Here is a 23,079-nt window from a genome sequence, read left to right as displayed (position 1 = left end):
GAGGCCTGGAGGACGCCCGAGTCTCCAGCCCTCAGGTTGAGAGCACTGACTGGTCCAGACAAGGCTTTGCTCCATCATTTCCAGTGGATGCTTCTTCCTGGTGTGACGTCACATTTGTGCTTTTTGCTCTTTAACACTTAGTTACCCTGACAATCTGATGTAGTGGCTTTGTCATTTTGTCATCCCAACAAGACTGGGAGCCCCGTGAAAGTGAAGACTTGGTCTTGGTCTCCACCATTATCTCATCTCCTTGTGGGTAGGAAGATGGGATATTTGGTGGCTTTCCTGATGAAAGAAAGGAGTTTTTTTCCTTCTTTTTAAAAATAAAATCGGATTTCCTGCTTCAGATGTATGTATTTTTTATTTTGTTCCTAGGAATGATCAAAACTAGCCAATTTTCATCCTTCTGTATTTCTGGATGCACTGAAATTAGGCTTTGGCCTCGTTCATCAGAGGGTCCAGTGGCCAGATGACTATTTCAGTGTAATTTCCAGCCTCCCCAAACCCCTGTGTGGTCAAAGATCACATGTTTGTCTAGGCTCTCCTCATATCTTATTAGCATAACTAGAGCGAGGATGGCCTTTTGGGACAAATAAAATCTTGCCCTCCATCGTCCTCAGGGGAGAGTAAATGTGTATTTAATGTCATAAATGTGCTCGGCAGTGACCCTGGGGCCGACTCAGCCGCCCTCATTGTGAAATGAAGAAATGACCGTTCCTTTGGTGTAACGTCACACTTCTGTAAGTGGTCTGCTAATATTATAAAACGTTTAAGTTGTAATAACTGTAAAACCTGCATGTGAAAGTTCAGATTCCTTGTATCTCAGAAGTTCATTCTGTGTTAGAAATAGCCAGCTTTAGTCAAATACTGACTTTAATAGTTATCCTTTCAGCATTTAACCGAAATGTGTCTTCCGAGCACCTCTGAGTTCACCCCTTCCCGTGGGCCCTGCAGGTGGAGTGTTAAGCAGCCCTTCCCTTCACAAGCAGGGCCCCCCAGGGAGCTGCTCTGGCGTTTCCTCGGGCTGACTGCCTGAGCTTTCATTTCCTGCTGGGCTCCTGGGAGCCCTAGATGGGGTGGGAATCCTCGCCGGGATTCCTGGGTAGGCCAAAGAGAGCCTCATATACCTTTAGGGAGGATGAAAAGGTGTCTTTTTTTTTTTTCCTTTTTTTTCTTAAGGGGCTCTGGGGTTTCCAGGGGCTTCCATTACTTGACATCACAATCATCCTCTTTCTTTACCGTGGAGAACACCCCTGTCCTCAAGACTTGCGCCCACTGATGTGTGCCGCTGTTCCTTCCTACAAACGGCCATTTGGTGCAAAGATAAATTTAGTAAGTGGGTCCGGAGGTCTTGAGCCTCGGAGTTGGCGGCCGCCCCTGAGGGACTTAGGGATGGGCCGCCGTGCCCTGGCTGCTGGCGGCCCTCCGTCCTTGGGGTCCTTGGGCAGAGCGCTGGTAAGCAGCATCTGGAGCGCACCTGCACTGGGCGATGAAGTAAGGGCTGTGGGGCAGTATTGCACTTTCCCTTGGTGACAGCCCTGCCGGTGGCTGCCGATTTGTTCCAAGGACAGGTGCTGAGGCGGGTGGCAAGTCCGACTGCGCGCTGACGGGAGCCCCCGGCTCAGGCCCGGTCGGTGGGCGCGGCTGCCGGGACTTCCTGCCGCGAGGGACGCAGCCGCAGGCGTGGCTCTCGGCCCTGCACCGAGGGACCGAGGGACCGAGGGACGGAGCTCGGTCTCACCAGCTGGGGCAGAGCCTGCGCCTGGGGCTTCTTTGGGGGCTCAGGGCTGGTTCTCCGGGGGCCTAGAGCGCGCCCCGGCCTCCGTGCCCGCTGGTGGGCTCTGGGGACCCAGAGCCGCTGGCTGGCACGTGACAGGGGCTACACTGACTCGGGAAGAGGAGGAACTCCTGAAGGACAGCGGCCCGCCCCAGGCCCCCTCCGCCTGGGCCGCCGGAGGACTCCGGACACCAGGTTCCTCGCCCCAAGCGCAAAGCCCCTTCCGGGTCCGTCCCCAGCGAGCGCGAGCGCCGGCCGGGCCGGGGGCGCGGAGCCAGGCGCACGCCCGGTGCTCGGCTGCAGGGCCTGCTTGGCAGCCCAGGTCTTTGTAGTTTGGTTTCTGTTGGTACCTGCGTCATTGTGGTAACATCACCGGGCGGCTCTTCTGAAGCTTTTATACGGACTGTTCTTGGTCTTTACATTCCTCGCCTCCTCTGTCCCCTGGAATTCGGTCGTGTGGGCGGGAACGCAATTTTTTTTTTTACGGCGATTTCGGTAAGACCAAGCTTTATTAAACATACCGAGTTCATTTTTAACTAAAAAAAGAGATATTTGTTGAGCACCTACTAGGTTCCTGGGTCGGCACAAGGGACTGTGGGGTGCACGTCATCTGTGATTCTGTCGCAGATCCTTCTGGTGCTTATACAGAGAAGTTAGAGCAAACGTAAGGCTGACCCGCGTGGTGCGGCTTCAAGGTGCAGGAGGGAAGGGTGTGTGGAGGGGAAAGTGTTCCAGGAAGGCCTCACAGAGACCCAGAGCTGAGAAAGATCTTGAAAATGGATAATAATATAGTATCTGTTCACTTTTTTAAAAGACAGAAATAGATGTATAGTTCGATCAAGTTGTAGGTTTGTGTGTACCTTCTAACTACCAGACCAAGATACAGAACACGGCTGCACCCCAACACGCTCCCGCATATCCCCTCCCAGGCCTTACCACCCCCAAGGGTAACCACTGTTCTGACCTCTGGCAATCCATTAGTTTTTGTCTGCTTTTGAACAGCATTCAAAAAGAATCATACAGTATACACTTTTTTGCCGGGCTACTTTCATTCCACATGATGTCTGTGAAATCCATCCGTTTTCTTGCACGCAGGAGTAGTTCAATTCCTTTCCTTGTTGTGTACTTTTCCACTGTGTGATTGTACCACAGCTTGCTTATCCATTCTATTGTTGGTGATGTTGGGGTTATTTCCACTTTTTGTCTCTACAGTTTTGTCTTTTCCAGTTGTTGTATAGTTGGAATCACATAGTATGTAGCCTTTTCAGACTGGCTTCTTTCACTGAATAATATGCATTCAAGTTTCCTCCATGTCTTTTCATGGCTTGATAGGTCTTTTTTTTAGTGCTGAGTAATATTCCATTGTCTGGATGGACCACAGTGTATACATTCATCTACTGAAGGACATCTTGGTTGCTTCCATGTTTGGTAGTTATGAATAAAGCTGTTTATGTGCAGGATTTTGTGTGGACATAGTTGTCAGCTCCTTTGGGTAAGTATTAAGGAGCTTGATTGCTGGATTGTAAGATAAGCATATGTTTAGTTTTGAAAGAAACTGCCAAACTGTCATGCAAAGTGGTTGTTTTGCATCCCCACCAGCAACAAATAGGAAATCTCTCTCCTGTGGCTCCATATCTTCATCAGCATTTGCTGTTAGTGTTCTGGATGTTGGCTATTCTAATAGTTGTGTAGTGGTGTCTCATTGTTTTCATTTGTTTCTCCCTGATGACATATGATGTGGAATATCTTTTCATATGCTTATTTGTTGTCTGTAAATCTTTGGTGCGGTATCAAGGCCTTTGTCCTATTTTTTAATCAGATTTTTTTTCTGTTGAGTCTCATGCATTCTTTGTATATTTTTGATAACAGCCCTTTATCAGGTATGTCTTTTGCAGATATTTTCTCGCAGTCTGTGGTTTGTCTTCCCATTCTCTTGACAGTGTCTTTTGCAGAGCAGACATTTTAAATTTTAATGTCTAGCTTACCAATTCTTTCTTTCACAGATCATGCCTTTGGTGTTGCATCTAAAAGTCATGGCCAAACCAAAGATCACCTAGGTTTTCTCCTATGTTATCTGCTAAGAGTTTTATAGTTTTGCTTTTTACACTTAGGCATGGGATCCATTTTAAGTTCATTTTTGTGAAGGGTGTAAAGTCTGTGTCTAGATTCATTTTTTGCACGTGGATGCCCAGTTGTTCCAGCGCCATCTGTTGAAATGACTATCTTAGCTCTCCTGCATTGTCTTTGCCAAAAATCAGTTGACTATTTTTATGTGGGTGTATTTCTGGCTTCTCTTTTCTGTTCCATTGACCTATTTGTCTATTTCTTTTTTGGGGGGGGAATGGTGATAATTAGGTTTACTTATTTATTTATGGTTTTTAAAAAAATTTTAGTAGACTTTATTCTTTTAGAGCAGTTTCAGGTTCACAACAGAACTGAGCAGAAAATAGAGTTCGCACAGTAAGCCCCGTGGCTACACAAGGGGCTGAGGACATGCTTCTCCCTGGGATTGGGGGGTGAGGGTGGGGGGTGGCGCACCATGTCACAGGACTTGCTGAAACCGTGGAGGGGGTGGGGGCAGGGGGTCCGAGCTGGCATTTGGACTAAGGGACAGAGCAGAGAAACCCAGAACCCAGACGACTTCCTATCCGCAGGAAGCTAAATTAAAATCAAAAGAGGCTAGTGGTCAAATTCAGTGTTTTTATACCCAAGAACCAAACACATGTTTTATAACAATGGAGGAAGATAATTAGTGGTCACCAATTAAAATACATGAAAGTGACATGACCAAGAAGCCAGTAAAATCTACTCCAAAGAGTTTACAGTTTAGTGGAGGAAGGCAGCCCAACCTGAGGGTATGGCCTCCTTTTGAAGCACTGCCCGGTTCTGCACCCTGGTTTGCACAGACATGGGGACAGTGGGAGACCCCAGAGATGTGCCACCAATGCCTGAGACCAATTTGTCTTTCCAGACAGCTCAGTGGTCCCCCCACTCTCCATCATCTCCTTTTTCTGCCTCCCCTTCCTTCCTGTCCCCCCCTCCCTTTTTTGGGCAAAGGTGGGGAAGGGAAGGTGTCTGAGGGTCGGACAATTCCTCTCCCTGCCAGGAGAGGGCAGCAGCCTCTTCCCCATCACGCAGGCGCACCCTCAGCGCGACCTAGGATTCCGCCCCTTTTTCAAAGGTCACTGAGTGCCCACTAGGGGCAGGCTCTGCGCTGGGCGCTGGGGTGCAAAGCTAAGATACGGGTCCCCACTCTGGAGGGGCTGATGATCTAAAAGTGAGTCAGCCACAGAAACAGAAAATGCCAAACAGTGGGGTGAGGCACCAAGGCAGAAGGCTCTTCAGGGCACTGTGGACTCCCAAGGAGGGGTGGGGAGAAATGGGGCACTGGCTGTGGTGGGGAAGCCTCCTTTTCTGCTGGAGATGCTTGAACGGAGTCTTGAAAGAGAATCGGTTTTTCCTGCAGTGTATACGGCCAGGAAGGGCATCCCAGCAGGGGGACCAGGGTGAGGTTGCCTCTCCACCGCGAGCTCAAGCTTGAGCAAAGGTGCTGGGGAGAGGCAGGAGGACTCGGGAGCTGGTCCCTGGAGGGCTGTCCTTGGCTCCTGCGCAGAGAAAAGCCTGGACCAGAACCGTGGAGGACACGGGCAGCCATCACAGCGATTGAATTTGAACAATGCAATCAGATTCGCACTTTTAAAAAAAGTCCGCTCTTCCAGCGGTGTAGAGGAGGGATGTACAGGGGCTGAGGGCCAGTTAAGGTGTGCTTGAAACAGGTAGCTTGAGAGATGATGGTGGTGTGAACTATGGTGGTGGCAGGGGGATGGGAAGGAGAGGCTGGACATGAAGTTGATATGACAGGTTGTGGTCTCTGATTAGATGGGGTGGGACGAGGGTGGAGGTCTCTCTCAGTGCTGGTGGCACATGGTGAGATGGAGAACAGACAGGGGAGGAGAGAGCTGAGCCCGGGACAGACAAGAGGCACCACGTCCAGCTTCCCCGGTCATCCCCACTGTATGCCCCACTGGTTCCATGACAGCAGCTTCTTGGGTCTCACAGTGTTCAGTCTCTCTCCCTGTTGCAGTAGCTTATGAATTCTCTCATTTAATACATACGTATTGACAGCTTGTTATGGGCAGGCACAGTGATAAATCCCCTTCCCCATAGGGCTTAGGTCTGGTGCAGGGGGACGGGGTTGGAGGAGGAGACAGAGAAGTAAACTAATAGTTGAATTCGGTATGAAAAAATGCTCTCGTAAGTGAAGGCCAGGGTACCATGAGAACATCCCCAGAGGGGCACATAACCTAGGCTAGAGTACGAAGGAGTCGGGGTCTGATCTAGGCCCAGGTGGGTGGGTGGGGGTCTGCCTGGCGAGGGCGTAGGTAGCACCTGGCGGGGGCTGGGGAGAAGGTGGTTCAGCAGGACCAGAAGTGCTGGGTGCAGCGCCTGAGCCTGAGGGGTGCCGGACCGGAGAGAACAAGCAGCCTCCGCTGGAGAGCACACGGGAGAAGCCGCGTCCCCAGGTTTCCACCAAGAAAGAAGACGAAAGGGCCTGCGAGGAGAGGTTGAGGACAGAGGGAAGTGGGCGTAGTGGGGAGGCTTTTCCAAAGGCCTTGCAGAGGCTTTGAGAGGGGTCTAGGCGGAGGGGTGGTCTGGGGCAGGGACGCAGAGCAGGGAGGAAACTCCCTCATTCATCCCTTTGTTTAAGGGTTGTGCACTGAGCAGGCGCTCCAGGCCAGGAACAGTGGTACCCAGACCCACAAGCTTCCTGAGCTCACGGAACACGCTTGTCAGTGGGGAAGACATACAGTGAACTAGGTGCTTTCAGACAGTGGTCAGTGCTGTGATGAAGGGAGAACGGGGGAACGTAATAGTGTTGGGGGACCAGGGACAAGCTCAGGAGAGGAGACACGGACACACGAGCTGACTGCAGGGTGAGCATCTCTGTCGGGAGAGGATACAGAGCAGAGGTTAAGGGTGTGGGAAGCACGGGGCCTGGAGGGTGGGGAGTGTGGAGAGCCGCTGCGGGGCCTGATGGGCTGGCCTGTCACAGGGCCAGCAGCCAGTAGGCCCACCGGGCCTCAGGTGGCGGCTGGCCCCTCAGGCCTGGAGGGCTGCACTTCTGGAGGACACGTGCTAGCCTTACACAGAGGATGCTTGGGTTTCTGGAAGGAGCTGGGCTGGTTCTGTGTCTGGATGGGCCACCTGGGCCCTGGGGAGAGGCCACAAGCTCCGGGCCAGCCGCTGGGGACCTGTGGCCACAGGCCACGGCCTGGGCGGTGAGAACGCAGCCGGCGCCTCGCTGTCCGTCCGGGGGGTGCCCGCTTTATCCAGCTGCGAGCTTGCGGCGAAGAGCGGGGCTCGCTGGGCCTGAGGCGCTCCCTCTCTATGGAGGAGGCTGCGCAGCCCTGCTCTGCGCCATGGCAGGCAGCGTTCTCCGAGCTGGCTCAGGCCTGGTCTGTGCGAGCTGAGAAGGCGAGGCCGTGCGCAGAAGCCGGCGTCCAAAAGCTGATGCCCGTTCCGGGTGCAGGGAGCCTGCTCGTCCGCACGGGAGCAGCTGGGCACCGAACGTGGACGTGCAGTGCCAGGGTCCACATGTGTGTCTCTTACCGGTTTTTGATCCACAGATTTCTCCTTTCATCCCTTTTTTCCTCCCTTGCAATTTATTTATTGAAGAAACCAGGTCGTTTCTCCATAGTTTGGGTTTTGCTACTTATGTTCTCCTGAAGTTTCACACATACCTCCTGTTCCTCTGTTCTCTGAATTTACTGTAAATTAGTGGCTTGATCTGAAGTCTTGATTAACTTCAGGTTAGATGAGGGAGGTTGTCTTTGTGTGTGTGATGTTAGTGGCTGTTAATTAATTATAGATTGAAAAATATTACTATATCATTCCTTCTTCATTTACTAGCTGGCATACTTCTATAGAGAGATTCTGCCTCTTACAAACTATTTTGCTAGCCAGTGGTACAACTTATATCGAAAAGGTTGGATAATTGCTTGATTTGTTCTTTTATTGAGCATTTTTCAAAATAACAGATTGTTTCATATCCTTCAATGACGATCACTTGTTTTTTTTAAGAATCTTGAATGCAGAGACTTAAATGTAATTGGTGTTTTTCAATCCATTGCAATTATTACCTTTATTAATGTACAAAATGCCCCACCTTTAGACAGAAGGAGCCCTTTCAGATCGGCTCCTGCGACTTGTTGGCACCAGCCTAATTGTGATGTTGTGATTTATGAGAAATATATATTTGGTCATCTCATACATATATTTTAGGACTTTGTCTGCAGTTCTTGGCTCACAGCACCCAAAACCCTTGGAATTCCTTGAGCAATAGAGCAGTGAGAGTGTCACTTCCCTTAATATGTTGTCCCCAGTTCCTGAATCACTTCAAAGTCATAAAGGTGAAATGGGTGTCTTGTTACTCATAACAAGACCCTTTCCACCACAACAGGGTTTATGTTAATGAGGTGACTTTTAGAAGGCACTTTGGGATGAGCTCAGGCTGGTGGCCAGTGAACCCACCCATGTGATTGGACCGTCAGGATTCTCAGTCCCACCACCAGACCTCCAAATTGGTGAGAGGGGCTGGAATTTGAATTGCTCATCAATGGTCAATGATTTAGTCAATCATGCCTAGTTAATGAAGCCTCCTTAAAACCCCAAAGAACAGGGTTCAGAGAGCTTCTGGCTGGTGAGCACGTGGAGCAGCTGGGAGAGTGCTCATCCCTGAGGGCGCGGAAGCCCCGCAGCCCTTCCCACACTCCTGCCCTGTGCAGCTCTTCATCCGGCTGTTCCTGAGCTACATCCTTTTACAACAAACTGGTGACACAGCAGGTCAGATGTTTTCCTGAATTCCGTGAGCTGCTCTAGCAAATGAATCAAACCTGAGCAGGGAACCTCTGATTTATAGCCAGTTGGTCAGAGTCCAGGTAACAACCTGGCCTTGTGACTGGCATCTGAAGGGGGTGGGCAGGGACAGCCTTGTAAGACTGATCCCTTAACCTGTGGAATCCAATGCTGTCTCCAGGTGGGTAATGTCAGCATTGAGCTAAATTTAGGACACCCAACTGGTGTTCCAGAAGTGCTTGGAGTTGTGGGGGGTGAAACCCCCTCTCCGCGTTGGAAATTGAGCGCTCAGATCATCAAAAGATGAATAATCTTTGATTAGATTCTCTGCTGTCATAGTGGCAGTATATTCCAGGCTCATGTTATATATTTCTGGCCCTAGACCTGGAACCAACAATTTCTCTAAGGAGTCTTTTTTTTTTTTTTTTTTAAGTGGAAAATGGCATTTGGAGACCAAAATCTGGGTGCTAGAGGTAGATATCATTTTAAAACTTAAAAAAATAAACAGCTTTGTTGAGGTATACTATACCTACCATAAAATTCACCCACTTTAAGTGTACAATTTAATGATTTTTAGAGTTGAACAGCCATCACTAAGTCTAATTTTAGAACACTTCCACCACCCCCAAAACTCTAGTCAATTACCCCATTAGAGTCACTCCCCATTGTCACGCTCGGCCCTAGGCAACCACTGATATACTTTCTGTCTCTCTCTCTATTTGCCTGTTCCGGACATTTTCATGGAACTGGAATCATGAACATGTGTCTCTGGGGTCTGGCTCCCTTCACGGAGCATGATGTCTCTGAGGGTCATTGACGTTGTAGCTTGTGTCGGCTTCCTTTTCATTGCTGAATAGTAAGTACCCCACTGGACCACACTTGACTAGTCATCCATCAGTCAGCATGCCTTTGACTTTCCGCCTGTTGGCTCTTGTGGATGGAGCACCTGTGAACATTTATACACAAGTCTTTGTGCAGTTGATTTTTGTGTGTTGATTTGGGGAACTTGTTTATTCTAGTTGTTTTTTAGTGGCTTCTTTAGGATTTTCTATACATCAGGTCATGCTGTCTGTGGATAAGACGGTTTTACCTCTTCTTTTTAGGGCTGGATGCCTTTTATGTATTTGTTGCTTGATGACCGTGGCCAGAACCTCCAGTGCCTTGTTGACTAGGAGCGGTGAGATGGACGTCCTGTCTGGCTCCCAGTCTTAGGGGGAAAGCATTCAGTCTTCCACCATTAGTGTCCTGTTATCCATAGGGTTTCACAGATGCTCTTCATCATAGTAAGGAAGTAGTTTCCTATTCCTAGTTTGAGTGGACATTATTTTAATTCCCATTTTACAGATAAGGCGACTGGCATCCTGTTCAAAGATGAACTGACTCCACAGAGCAAGCTGGTAACCACTGTGTGGTCTCTGTAGCGCACTGCTCCTCCCTTCATCTCCTCCTCTGGATTCTTGTCTTCAGCACACTTTGTCAGTGTTGGTGTTCTCGTTACTTTCTCCCAAGGTATGTATTTTGAGGAAGTTGGTAGCCATTTCTCTCCAGGAGTCATAACTTGGGGGGGGGGGCCTGGAGGGGCTCCATTCCATCTTGGGTTCTTTAGAACAGGAGCTGGTGGGCTGGTTCTGGGTCAAGCATTCCAGGCTGGGTTGCTTAGATGTGCTTGTTTCTCAACAATTGGGCAGGATTCCCAAGAGACATTCCTCTGTGTCATCTGAGCTTCTCCTTGTAGCGCTGTTGCCCATCTGGTGTGGGTGAGAAGGACAGAAACAGGGATAGGCACAGGGTTGGGCCTGGAGAGAAAGTGAGTGTGAACACGAGGAATGAACGAAGACAGTGGCCGTGGGCCGCGAGGAAAGGGGTGGACGCGACGTACATTTCATCAGGAGAATCCTCTCTCCTGGGAGGGCATTGGGTGGTGCTGGAGGGAGAGGTCAGAGTCGCACTGCCTGGAGGTGGGGACTCAGCGGGGATGGAGAGAAAACACGTTCCACGCGGGATGCAGTGAGTTGGAGTCCTACAAGCAACGAAGACGTCTAAGAGTTAGAAATGAGGGCTTGCAACTCGCACAAGACCTGGAGATACAGATTTTGTTACTGTAGAAATTTTAGACATTCATTCTGAGCTCTATTTTTCTAATGCAGTTTAAAGTTCGCTGGTTTTCCATATCCCTCCTGAGCATAATGAGGGTCTTAACCCCCTTGATGGCCCCACAGCGTCTCTCTTCTCATCTTTTGTGTTGTGTTGGCTAATTTTAGTTCCATCATGTTTTTAACTCCTTCAAATTAGTGGCGATTATTGTCGTTTGCGTTTGATACTTAGACTTACCAGCTTGTCGGTCCGGCACGCAACAGAAAACAAACCGCATGCTCCAACTGGAATACAGAACAATTCAAGGAGAGTTTAATGAATAAATAAAGTGACTCGTTCTGATGGGTAGGTGTGGGTAGAGATGACTGACACCGCAAGAGACAGTGGAATACCCTGGGCTAATAACAACCAGAGTTTCGTCTCTCCTGGACCTGAAGGGACTTGGGGAGGGAAAGTTATGGGGACCTGAAAGGAGAACTGTAGATGGAGCTAGCCTGAGAGAAGCAGTGGTCTCGGAGGGTACACCCAGCCAAGGGTCACCCTGCTGGGAGGAACCAGAAGAATATATACTCCGACCCGACCACCCTCCCTTTCTGCAGTGCCCTCTTAGGTCTCCCCGTTGGCAAAACCCAACCAGTCAGAGAACAAGGGAGCCTATTTAATGTGGTCCACGCTGGCCAGCCTCCCAAGGCACTTGGCAGAGTGGAGAAGGGCGCAGGAAAGGTCTGGATGGCCAACAGAAGGTATTCAGGATACTAAGTATTTTATTAACCCTTGGTACAGAGTTCCTGTGTTTCTTGCATCCGACTTCTCCTTTCCAGGTTTATTTTATTCCTTGCTGAAGGAAGGAAGTATATTAGTATTTCTTTCAGTGACGGCTTGTGAATAATACGTTTCTTAATGTATCCAAAGATGTCTTCATTTTGCTCTTGCTCTTGAACGACGTAGTCTGCTGCTGGTCTGGTGGTGTTTTCCTTTGCAGTTAATCATTTTTCTCTGGAAGTTAGGATTCTCTCACTTTCCTGGATTACTTTATTCCAGTGTATCTAGATATGGATTTATTTTTATTTATCCTGTAAAAGACTTGGTGTGCTTTTCCAATCTGATGACTCATACCTTTTTTTAAATTCTGACAGACTCTCAGCCATTATCACTTCAGCCGTTACCTCTCTCCCATTCACTCTCTTCTTTTGGAATTCCCATTAAGCTGTTCTCCATTTCTCTAAACTTAAACTTCTTTTTTTCCCCCTCTTTTTAAAAAAAGATTATACTCCATTTATAGTTATTATAAAATATTGGCTATATTACCCGTGTGGTACAATGTATCCTCATAGCTTATTTTATGCACAGTTTGTATCTCTCGCTCCCCTACCCCTTTATTACTCCTCCGTCCTTCCCTCTCCCCACTAGTAACCACTAGTTTGTTCTCTATGTGTGTGACTCTGCTTCTTTTTTGTAATATTCTCTAGTTTGTTGTATTTTTAGATTCCACATATAAGTGATATACAGTATTTGTCTTTCTCTGTCTGACTTATTTCACTTAGCATAATGCCCTCCAAGTCCATCCGTGTTACTGCAAATGGCAAATTTCATTCTTTTTCATAGTTGAGTAGTATTCCATAGTCTGTCTATCTACCTATCTCACATCTTTATCCAGTCATCCATTAGTTTTTTTTTTTTTCAACTTTCACTGTTGTGGTGAATGTTTTGTTTTGTTTGTTTGTTTGTTTGTTTAGTTACTGCAAGTCCTGGGGACTGAACCCAGGACCTCTTACATGCTAAGCACGTGCTCTACCACTGAGCTATACCCCCACCCACACTGAACTATACCCCAAATCCCCATTCATCTGTTGATGGACACTTAGATTGTTTCCATATCTGATCAATTGTAAATAATGCTGCTAGAAACATGTATCTTTTTGAATTAGTGTTTTTATTTTTTTCAGATATATACTCGAGTGGAATTGCTAGAACATATGGTAGTTCTATTTTTAGTTTTTTGAAAAATCTCCTCTATTGTCCACAGTGGCTGCACCAATTCACATTCCCAGCAGCAGTGCACCAGGGTTCCCTTTGCTCCATGTCCTTGCCAACGTTTGTTATTTGTGTTCTTTTCGATGACAGCCATTCTGACAGGTGTGAGGTGATATCCCGTGGTTCTGATTTGCATTTCCCTGCTGGTTAGCAATGCTGAGCCCCTTTTCATGTGCCTGTTGGCCACCTGCATTTCCTCTTTGGAAAAATGTCTATTCAGTTCTTCTGCCTATTTTTTGATTGGGTTGTTTGATGTTGAGTTGTATGAGCTGCTTATATATGTTGGATATTAACTCCTTATTGGTGATATCATTTGCAAGTACTTTCTCCCATTCAGTAGGTTGTCTTTTCATTTTGTTGATGGTTTCCCTTGCTGTGCAAAAGCTTTTAAGTTTAACTAGATCCTATTTGTTTATTTTTACTTTTATTTTCTTTGCTTTAGGAGACAGGTCCAGAATATTGCTGCAATTTATGTAAATGTCATCTTTATTTTCTTCATCTCTGTATACATCTGTACTATATTGTGCATCACTTTTACTACTCTTCCAGATCACTCATTCTCTGTTCAGCTGTGTCTAGTCTGCTATGAAACTTTTCTACCTGTTATTTAATTCAATTTTTATGTTTTTCTTTTCTGTATCTATCTTTTAAAAATATAGCTACTTGTTTTTTAATATAAAATCTTGTATTTTGTCTTATATTTTCTATTTTTCCTTTAACTTAAAAAAACTTTTTTGTTGTTATTGTTAAGTAAATACACGAAAAGTACAAGTATATAGACCTCAGTGATTTACCACAAAGTAAATTATCTGTGTCATCACTGTCCAGGTTAAAAAAAAAAAACTATCACCAGCACCCAAACACTCCCTATTGTGATCGTTCCTAGTCATCACAGCCTCCCAAGATAACCATTAATCTTTTATAAAAATCACTTCCTTGCCTAAAGTTTTACTATCTTAGTTTGCATCCCTAAACATGGTCATTTGTTTGCCTATTTTTGAACTCTTTATATATGCAATAATGAAGTGTTATTATGTGTCTGGTATTCATTTTATATTTGTTACATTTATGCATATTGCTGCGAGAGATTGTAGTTTGTTCATCTTCGTTGCTATATAGTATTCCATCATGTGATTATTATAAAACTGTATCACAGTTTACCTATCCATTATGATGATATTGGACATTTGAGTCATTTCCAGTTTGGGGCTATTATGAACAGTCAAATACATGTCTGTTGCTGTCAGCAAGCATGCATTTCTGCTAGGTGTGTACTTAGAAAGGGGTCACAGATCATGTGTATCTTCAACTCTTAGTACCAAAATTATTTTAGCAAATTATTTTCCAAAGTGGCTATATTATTTTACACACCCATTAGTAGTATATGAAAATTCCCATTGTTCCACATCCTTGCCACACTTGTTATTGTAAACCTCTTAAATTTAAGCCATTCTGGTGGGTGTGTAGTGACATATTTTTGTGGTTTTAATTTCAACTTCCCAGCTTTCTAGTGAGGCTGAGACAGATGTCTTAGTGTGTTTATGAACCATTTGGATATCCTCTTCTATAAATTCCTCCTAAGTCTCTTACCCATTTTTTTTTTAAATTGAAGCATAGTCAGTTACAAGGTGACAATTTCTGATGTACGGCATAATGTTTCAGTCATTCATATACATAATATATTCCTTTTCATTATAGGTTCTACAAGATATTGAATATAGTTTTCAGTGCTGTACAGAAGAAATTTGTTTTTTACCTATTTTATACACAGTAGCTAGTATCTGCAAATCTCAAACTCCCAATTTATCCCTTCTCATCCCATTTCCCCTTGGTTACCATGAGTTTGTTTACTGTGTCTGTGAGTCTGCTTCTGTTTTGTAGGTAAGTTCATTAGTGTCTTCTTTTTTTTTTTTAACCCATTTTTCTATTTTTTTTTTAGGAAACTGGTATGTATTTTGGACATGAATCCTTTGTGGATTTTATGGGTGACATGTATCTTCTTTTGCTCTCTACTTTGCCATTTTTACTCACCTAATGGTGTCTTCTGACTGTTGGATCTTAATTTCTCTCCCAATTTTTTATTTTTCAAAAATTACATGTAGGAAAGCTGAAAGAATAGTACAATGAGCAGCCATTATTCTTCAACCTACGTGCATCGATTTGCTAAAATATTTTGCATAAATATTTCACTCATTCTCTCTCTCTGTCTCTCTTTCCACACACACACACCTGAATCATTTCAAAGTAAGTCCAGACTTTATAATGACACTTTAAGTATTCCAGCGCGCACCCCCTTAACAAAAGGACATTCCAATAACATTATTATACGCAAGGACCTTAATATTAATTAATATTGATACAACAGTACTATCATTATCATAACAGCTTAGGGTCATATTTCCCCAAATATCCTCAAAATTTCCTTCCTTGCTGTTTTTCCCCATCTCAGAGCCAAGCAGAGATCATCTGCTGCATCCTCCTTTCCCCAGAAACAGGCCACCCCCCGTGTTTGTCTTTAGTTGGCTTGTCCACTGTCCCACGACCTGGAGCTGACTGACTGTTTCCTCATTATGGAGTCAGGTGGAATGTGGGTGACCTGTGTCTTCTACTGCAGCATCAGGAGGTCCCTAGTACCAGTTAGTTACATTATTGGTGATGCTAAGTTTGATCACGTGGTGAAGATGGTGTCCATCAGATCTCTCCATTATAGAAGTTCCTTTTTCCCTTCTGCCATTAATAAGTAATATGTGAGGTGATATGTTGAGGCCACGTGAATATCTTGTTCCACTGACACTTCTTGCTTGCATCAATTATTTAATTTGTAGTTGTAATAGTATCATTCCTTCTGTATTTATTATCAAAGTGGAATCCTCTCTCCCCACCCCTCCCCAGCTCAATCACCGCACATTTTTAGCTCTAGTTTGGACCCATGGTTTTGTTTATTTGTTTGTTTGTTTACTCAGTGGGCTTTAATACATTACCATCGTTATTCTTTTTGGAGCTCAAATCATCCTCATTTGGCCTCATTCTCAGTGGGAGAACCCTTTAAGCTGCATCCTCTGTCCTTTTAACGTAAGCCTATTAGTTTCTGAGCACTTCCTTGTTTCTGGAACAAAAGAAATAGACGCTCACCTTGTATTTTTCCGACTCTCAACCTATAATCAGCCGTTGCTCCAGGAGCCCTTTCTTTTTAAAGAGTGTGGCATGAGGTTTGTAGGAGGCAGGCTTTGGGTAGTGGGTGTGCTTATCTCTGCTGGGGTGTCATTGCTGCCAGGCCTTTTCAGCGAGCCGGTAGACTTTAAATCATGACTTTTTGCTCACACTTCCAATTAAAGTTTGGGCATCTTGGGGCTCCATTCCATGTTTGCATCTCCATTCTCCCATGGTAAAGATCCTGTTTCCCAAAGAAGCATCAGTATATTTACTACAACATACACAATAGCTTCAGAATGATTACTGCCCCCCCCCATAACACTAGCAATAACAAACTCCTGAAGGTCAAAGCTTCTCCGCAGGTCTTTTTGTCCTCAGACTGTAGCCCACCAAGGTATACAGCTAGAGTGTTAATTTTTCTGCTTAGTTACAGAAGCAGTTTTGCAAGCAGGCAGGTTCATCTGTTTCTGTTGGGCAGCCGGGCCTCCCTATCCTTGTGTTCCCCTTCCGCGCATTCAACCAACCGCAGGCGGAGCAGCCCAGCCCTGTAGCTCTCCACCTGGAACGTGCTGTGGTTGCGCATCCCTTCTCTAGTTCATGGGTCTTTAGGTAGTTTCCAGTGTTTCGCTGTTACCGAGAATACTACAGTGATTAACTTTGCCCAAGTATTGTTTCCTGTTTATGGAGCAGAATCTTCTAAGTGAATTCTAGAAGTGGAGATTTGTTTCTGAAAAATCAGCCTCTGCATCCGGAAAAGTGAATTCAGACTCAGAGGCAGAATTTTGAGAGCAAAGAAAAGAGCAGCTTTATTGCTTTGCCCGGCAAAGAGGAGTCACCGTGGGCTAACGTCTGAGAGACCGTGAATCCATCCTGGGGTTGGGGCTTGGTGGTTGTACAGGCAGGCGGGACGATGCACATCAGTGATGATGAACAACAGTCTTTTACAAAAGTTTATCTTGTGTCCCGGGGACTTCTGGTGGTCTGTCAAGTAGGTTGCTGCCATGGCTTTGGCGTTACCTGGTCTGATCCCTCCAGGGTGACGGAGGCGCTGGAGGATCTGGCCATTCCTTCAGGGTTATCCTTCTGTGACCTTCTTTCTGGAAAATAGCTGCTGGGTTTAGGTACAAGTTATTTAGGGTAGGGTGTAAACATGGGGTTGGGGTTGCTAAGCACATAATCATTCAAGCAAGTTCAACAATAGCAGTAGCAAGGGGAAACACAGGTCAGTCAGTTAGAAAGAACTCCAAGAAAACTAGTTAATCCATCACAGTAAACTCTGTAAGCTGTCTTAGTACCAGGGAAGCCTTTTTGTGACTTCAGATTTGAGGAGGAAAGAGTTCCTGCATATGTGATTTTGTTAAATGCTTCAATCCATCACTCCTGGGCGTGTGTCCCTCTGCACCGCTACTGTGAGGCGTGGCAGCTTTCTCCAGCCTTGCTGACGAAGTATGCTTTAAAAGTTCTGGCAAGCTGAGGCAACTATATTCAATATCTTGTAGTAAGCTCTAATGAAAAAGAACATGAAAAGGAATATAGGTATGTGTATGTATGACTGAAACATTATGCTGGACACCAGAAATTGACACATTTTAAACTGACTCTATTTCAATTGAAAAACAATTCTGCCAATCCAATAAGGGAAGAAATGGAATCTTGGTGTGGTTTCAGTTGTTTTCCGTTTTTCACTTAGACCTTGGATACGTCATCATCTTTTAAATAGATTCTTGCTGGATTTAGTTTTCTATTTTTCAAAAAGATGTTCACATCTATAGTCGTGAGAAAGATTGGCCTTTATTTTCCTTTCCCGCACAATCTTTTTTAAGTTTCCATATCAAGATTATGCTCAGCTCATAAAACGGGTTGAGGAATGCTCCTTCTTTTTTTATTTAATGGACGAGTTTGTGTATAACTGGCGTTATGTTTTCTTTAAATGTTCAGCGGCGGCGGGTATAGCTCAGTGGCAGAGCACGTGCTTAGTGTGCTGGAGGTGCTGGGTTCTAGCCTAGTACCTCCATTAAAAATGAAAAAAAAGCTTAGTGGAAGTTTTGTGTGTGTGTGTGTGTTTTAACAGAAGTATCGTCAGTTACAACGTGTCAGTTTCTGGAGTTCTTCTGGAACCCCTCTGTCTGTCCTCTGTATGTTAGTTTCTTTTGTTAAAAAATTATTTTCTAAAAATTTCTGCATTGCATACTGGGTGAATTCCTCATAACTATTTTCCGAGTTACTAATTCTCTTTGTGTTCAGTCTTGATATTTATTTATTTAATTTTTATTGAAGTATGGTTGCACCTGATTTTAGCCAAAAGGCTGAGAAGCGATATTGAAGCATAGTTTATTTACAATGTGTTAGGTTCAGGAATATAGCAAAGTGAGTCAGACATATATATATATTATCTTTTTTTCAGATTCTTATATAGTTTATTACAAGATATTGAATATAGTTCCGTGTGCTATACATTAGGTCCTTATTGTTTATCTATTTTATGTATAGTAGTGTGTATCTGTTAATCCCAAACTCCTAATTTATCCCTCCCCTCCCTTTTCCCTTTGGTAACCATAAGTTTATTTTCTACGTCTGTGAGTCTATTTCCTTTTTGTAAATAAGTTTATTTGTATAATTTTTTTAGACTCCACATAGAAGTTATATCATATGATATTTGTCATTGTCTGACTTACTTCAGTTAATATGATCATCTCTAGATCCATCCGTGTTGGTGCAAATGGCATTATTTCATTTTTTTCTATGACTGAGTAGTGTTCCATTGTATAAATAGACCACATCTCTACTGAGTCATCTGTCAATGGACATTTAGGTTGCTTCCACGTCTTGCCTATTGTAAACAATGCTGCTGTGAACATTGGGGTGCATGTATCTTTTTGAATTAGAGATTTCTCTGGATACATTTCCAGGAGTGGGATTGCCAGATTGTATAGTAAGTCTATGTTTAGTGTTTTAAGGAAACTCCATACTGTCCTCTATAGTGGCTGCACCAATTTACATTCCACTAGCAGTGTAGGAGGGTTCCCTTTTCTCCACACCCTCTCCAGCACTTACTATTTGTAGACTTTTTAATGATGGCCATTCTGACTGGTGTGAGATGATCTTTCATTGTAGTTTTGATTTGCATTTTTCTAATAATTAGTGATGTTGCAAGCATCTTTTCGTGTACCTATTAGCCATCTGTATTTATTCTTTAGAGAATGTCTGTTTAGGTCTTCTGCCCATTTTTTAAACTGGGTTGTTTTTTAATTTTTTTATTAAGCTGTATGAGCTGTTTGTGTATCTTGGAAATTAGTCTCTTGTTGGTCTCATCATTTGCAAATATTTTCTCCCCTTCTGTAGGTTGTCTTTTCATTTTGCTTATGGTTTCCTTTGCTGTGCAAAAGCTTGTAAGTTTAATTAGGTCCCATTTGTTTATTTTTGCTTTTATTTCCATTACTCCAGAGGACAGATCCAAAAAAATACTGCTGTGATCAATGTCAAAGGGTGTTCTGCCTATGTTTTCCTCTAGGAGTTTAGAGTATCTGCTCTTACATTTAGGTCTTTTATTCATTGAGTTTATTTTTGTATATGGTATTAGGCAATGTTCAAATATCATTCTTTTACAGGTAGCTGTCCAGTTTTCCCAGCTTCACTTATTGAAGAGACTGTCTTTTCTCCTTTGTGTATTCTTACCTCCTTTGTTATAGACTAATCGACCCTAAGTGCATGGGTTTGTTTCTGGGCTTTCTATCGTGTTTGTTCAGTCTTGATTATATTCTGTTAGTATTTAAATTTTTAATGCCTGTATTTTTAATTTTCATATATTCTAACTGGTTCTTTTTCATATCTATAAATTCTTGTTTCATTCTGTCTGCTTTTATTTTATAATATCTTGGTTTTTTAAAAATGGAAAGTTTTTTTTTTAAGCATCCTAAGCATATTTATTTGATGAGGAGGACAATGATGGTGACAATGATTATCATCGTTATTTTATTAAAGTCTTTGAGAGACTATCTTATAAAATTAGTCTCCTTTGGAGTAATTTCATGTTCCAGTTGTCGATTTTGTTGGCTGTCTTTCATAGCATTTAGGTTTCTCCATGTCTTTGGGAATTTGGGTTTGTTCATTTTAAGTGGCATCTCTCTGCTTCCCTCCCCCCTCCCCCCTCACTCCCCCTCGGATACACTTCTTTTCTGGCTGTTTTTTTGTTGTTGTTGTTACCTCACCTGTACCCCGACCCCTGACCCAGTGTCCAGAGCCTGATCTTAAAATGGCCATGTAGGGGTCCTCTCCTCTAGAGACAGGGGGATGCTGGGATGCTGTGGGTCCAGGTGGAGTGTCCGCAGTTTCTAACTGAAAATCGTCGTCGTCGTCATCGTCATCGTCATCCAAACGTACCAAGTTCTTGCTCTGTGCCAGGCATGTCCTGCCTCTGGGATGTCACACGCCTCCCCTGACGGCTCTGCTACGGCCGTTACTCCTGCCCTTGCTGCTGCTGCTCGCGCAGTGGTCACCGTTTGCAAATGAGTAAAACGAGGCCTGTTGGATGATGTCTTTAGGGTGAATCAGAATATTTAAATAAATAAATAAGCTATCCTTGCTGTTAGGAGATGAGCTGAGCCCAGACTAAATCAGTTTTGTTGGTTTTTTTCTGTCACTATTAACCAAGACTATGGGTATATGTGCCTGGAATGTAAGTTATAGTTTATAGCAATCAATTTTTTGTAATGTTGTGGATAAGCACTGCCCCCACCCCTCCCAACTCTGTCCAGCTCTCACCCAGAGAAGACACTTTACGATCTCCAGGGAAAAGATGTGATCTAAAGGGCAGGATGAGGTCCTGAAAGTTGGTTCCTAGTAGGGTGTATCTTATCTCTTTTGATTCTCATGTTAATTTGAATTATGCTTAGTTTACACATGAAGAAACAGAATCCCCAGCAGGGAAGAGTTGCCTGGGGATAAGGTGTTAGTGAGGGGTGGAGTCAGGAGCCGTGCTGGTGTCTTGGATTCTTAGTTGCTCTTTGCATGTTTCCATGGTACCGAGATGCCCTCTGAGGGAATACCCTCCTCCAGCGGGAGAGACAGCCCCCACACATCTCTCTCTCTGTTCCTTGCAGAGATGTTTGTAGTTATGGCGGCTTCCTCGGAGACCAGGGAACGGGACCTGGAATGTGACGTCTCAGGAGAGACCATCAGGAACTTCATGGAGGCACTCCAAGCTGCTGGGCAGGTGAGGAAACCTCAGACATCCTCCTGGCTGCCAGCCAGCGTAGGACCACCTCCATCAGGTAGCTGGTTGGGCGCACACGCAGGGTGCTAGGAGAGCAGGAAGTTTCCAGTCCGCAGAGCACTCCTTGGTCCAGTCCACGCACAGCTCCGGGTCTGGTTCCCACGTGCCTGGTCTGACCCATACCTTCTCCACCCACCCCTACCCCCGGTCCAGCTTTAATCCTCGCCCCAGGTTGACGACTCCTCTTCCTTTCTCTGCCAGGGACCATTTTCTCCTTATTACCTCCTCTTCAGCCTTCCTTTCTTTTTGAGCCCCCTCTCTCTTGTAGCTGTCAGCAGATAATATCTTACAAACCCTCAAGTTGCTGGAAGTCAAAGTCCTGAATAACAGGATGACAACTTCATCACGCCAGAAGGTGACGGACACCCTTGTGGACTACCTGCGGGCAGTGGTGAGGAGCTTGTGCCTCTGGCTGGGGGCGGTGGGGAAGGAATGGATCCCAGGTCTGCACCCTGGAGTTCCTCTCTGGTGGGTGATGATATTTAGAAACTAAATGGGACCTGCCTGGGATATGAGGACCTCAAGTGTCTAAATAGTTCGCTGGAGCCCATATCTTATACCCTGAGCATGTCTCAAGAACTGTAGACAGAATGGTAGATTCAGGGATGGAGTGAAGTTGGGAAAAGTGAGATGGAGAGTAGGGAAGGATTGGGGCCATTGGCCTGGAAGTCTCCCTGGTCCTCAGACTGTCCAGACCCTCACCCTGGAGTGTTTTAGGCATTCACCTTTGTTACTGCAACTCAACTAATCATCTCAATCTACTTGCTAATCATTTCTTGTCCACCCACCTGTCTGCTAGTCCACCTTTAGACTGACCATTCATGACACCTACCTGTCTGTCTATCCGCATGCTTTTGCACTCACCCTTCTGACACTGGGCTAATCTGGTGTCTTGCTTTCCTGGTTAACTACCTACCTATGAGGTGTCTTCCTCCCAGTTTCCTTGCTGTCCTGGCACACCTGTCTCCTGATCAAGACCCCTGTCTACCTGAGACTTTCCAAAGTTGCTTCTACAATTACCCACTTTCCTGGTGGTTCACTGACTGCTGCAGGGGAAGCCCTGTGCTCTGGGAACCCTATTGCCACCCCCACAGCAACACTCAATCCGATGACCTCACAGACGCCGTGTCGTCCTGTCCTCTTGCACGCTCTGGGAAGCTCTTGCCCACCACTGCTGGGCAGGTGTGTGTTGGATGTGTGGTAGGATGATGGAGGGGAGTTCCTGCCCACGAGATGGAAGAGAACCACTCCTGGAGGGAAGCCGGGGGACTCCCCTTGACGATCCGGCTTGGAACAGTTAGTGTTTCTTTTTCCAGAAACCAGAAGGAGAACTGGAGGAGATGTGTGTTTCAGTATTAATGGCCCTGGGGTCCCAGTCTCCAGAAATGGTCATCGTCAAACTGTGGGACAGACTGCATCTGCACGACCTACCCCCGAGGAGCCTCCTGGTCACAGTGGGGAAGCTGAGCCTTGGCCAGGGTGCGAATCCCGGGTGGGGGGAGTTGGGGGATTAGAGGGTGCAACCCAGGACCCTGTGGGCTGGTGGGAACTCAGACCAGGAGCGGCACAGGAGGGCGTGTTAGGGCTGGGAGACTGTGGGGGCAGCAAGGAAGACGTAGGGGCCAAGCTGGGGAGAGAAGGCAGCATGGAAAGCCCCCATTCGGCAGCGGAGGGGAGGGCTGAGGGGGAAGCAAGGAGTCCTGTGCTCAGGGGAACCTGCAGCTTTGGATTTGATTCGTGGTTGGAAGGTAACCATGTAGCAGGGTGAGGCAGAGAATCACCATATAATCTCCATCCTGGTGGCTACTGGTGACAGCAGTGAAGTGGCCCCGTTACCCATTCCACTCCCCTCCTTCAGCCACAAAGTGTGAAAAAAAATCGTATCACCAGGAAG

General features: G+C 45.5%; 1 protein-coding gene across 9 annotated transcripts in view; it reads left to right on the top strand.

Annotated features, from left to right (window-relative positions):
- The first annotated feature begins 1,547 nt into the window (after positions 1-1,547).
- The window catches only part of LOC105102943 (maestro heat-like repeat-containing protein family member 1), a 63,776-nt gene continuing 42,244 nt past the window's right edge, over positions 1,548-23,079 (top strand). For 2 of the 9 annotated variants that reach the window (XM_031444334.2, XM_031444324.2), the window contains exons 1-5: positions 1,548-2,004; positions 9,977-10,141; positions 21,013-21,125; positions 21,454-21,576; positions 22,502-22,664. In XM_031444334.2, coding sequence (XP_031300194.2) covers positions 21,015-21,125; positions 21,454-21,576; positions 22,502-22,664 — 397 coding nt within the window. In that variant the 5' untranslated portion in view covers positions 1,548-2,004; positions 9,977-10,141; positions 21,013-21,014. Of the gene's footprint in view, positions 2,005-9,976; positions 10,142-21,012; positions 21,126-21,453; positions 21,577-22,501; positions 22,665-23,079 lie in introns of those variants that run through there. The other 7 variants (XM_031444336.2, XM_031444335.2, XM_031444340.2 and 4 more) reach the window with 5 other exon arrangements.

This window comes from Camelus dromedarius, chromosome 25 (genome assembly GCF_036321535.1).
Source record: "Camelus dromedarius isolate mCamDro1 chromosome 25, mCamDro1.pat, whole genome shotgun sequence".
Classification (NCBI taxonomy): Eukaryota; Metazoa; Chordata; class Mammalia; order Artiodactyla; family Camelidae; genus Camelus; species Camelus dromedarius.
The sequence above is the reverse complement of the archived record's forward strand: the minus strand, read 5'-3'. Positions and strand labels throughout refer to the sequence as shown.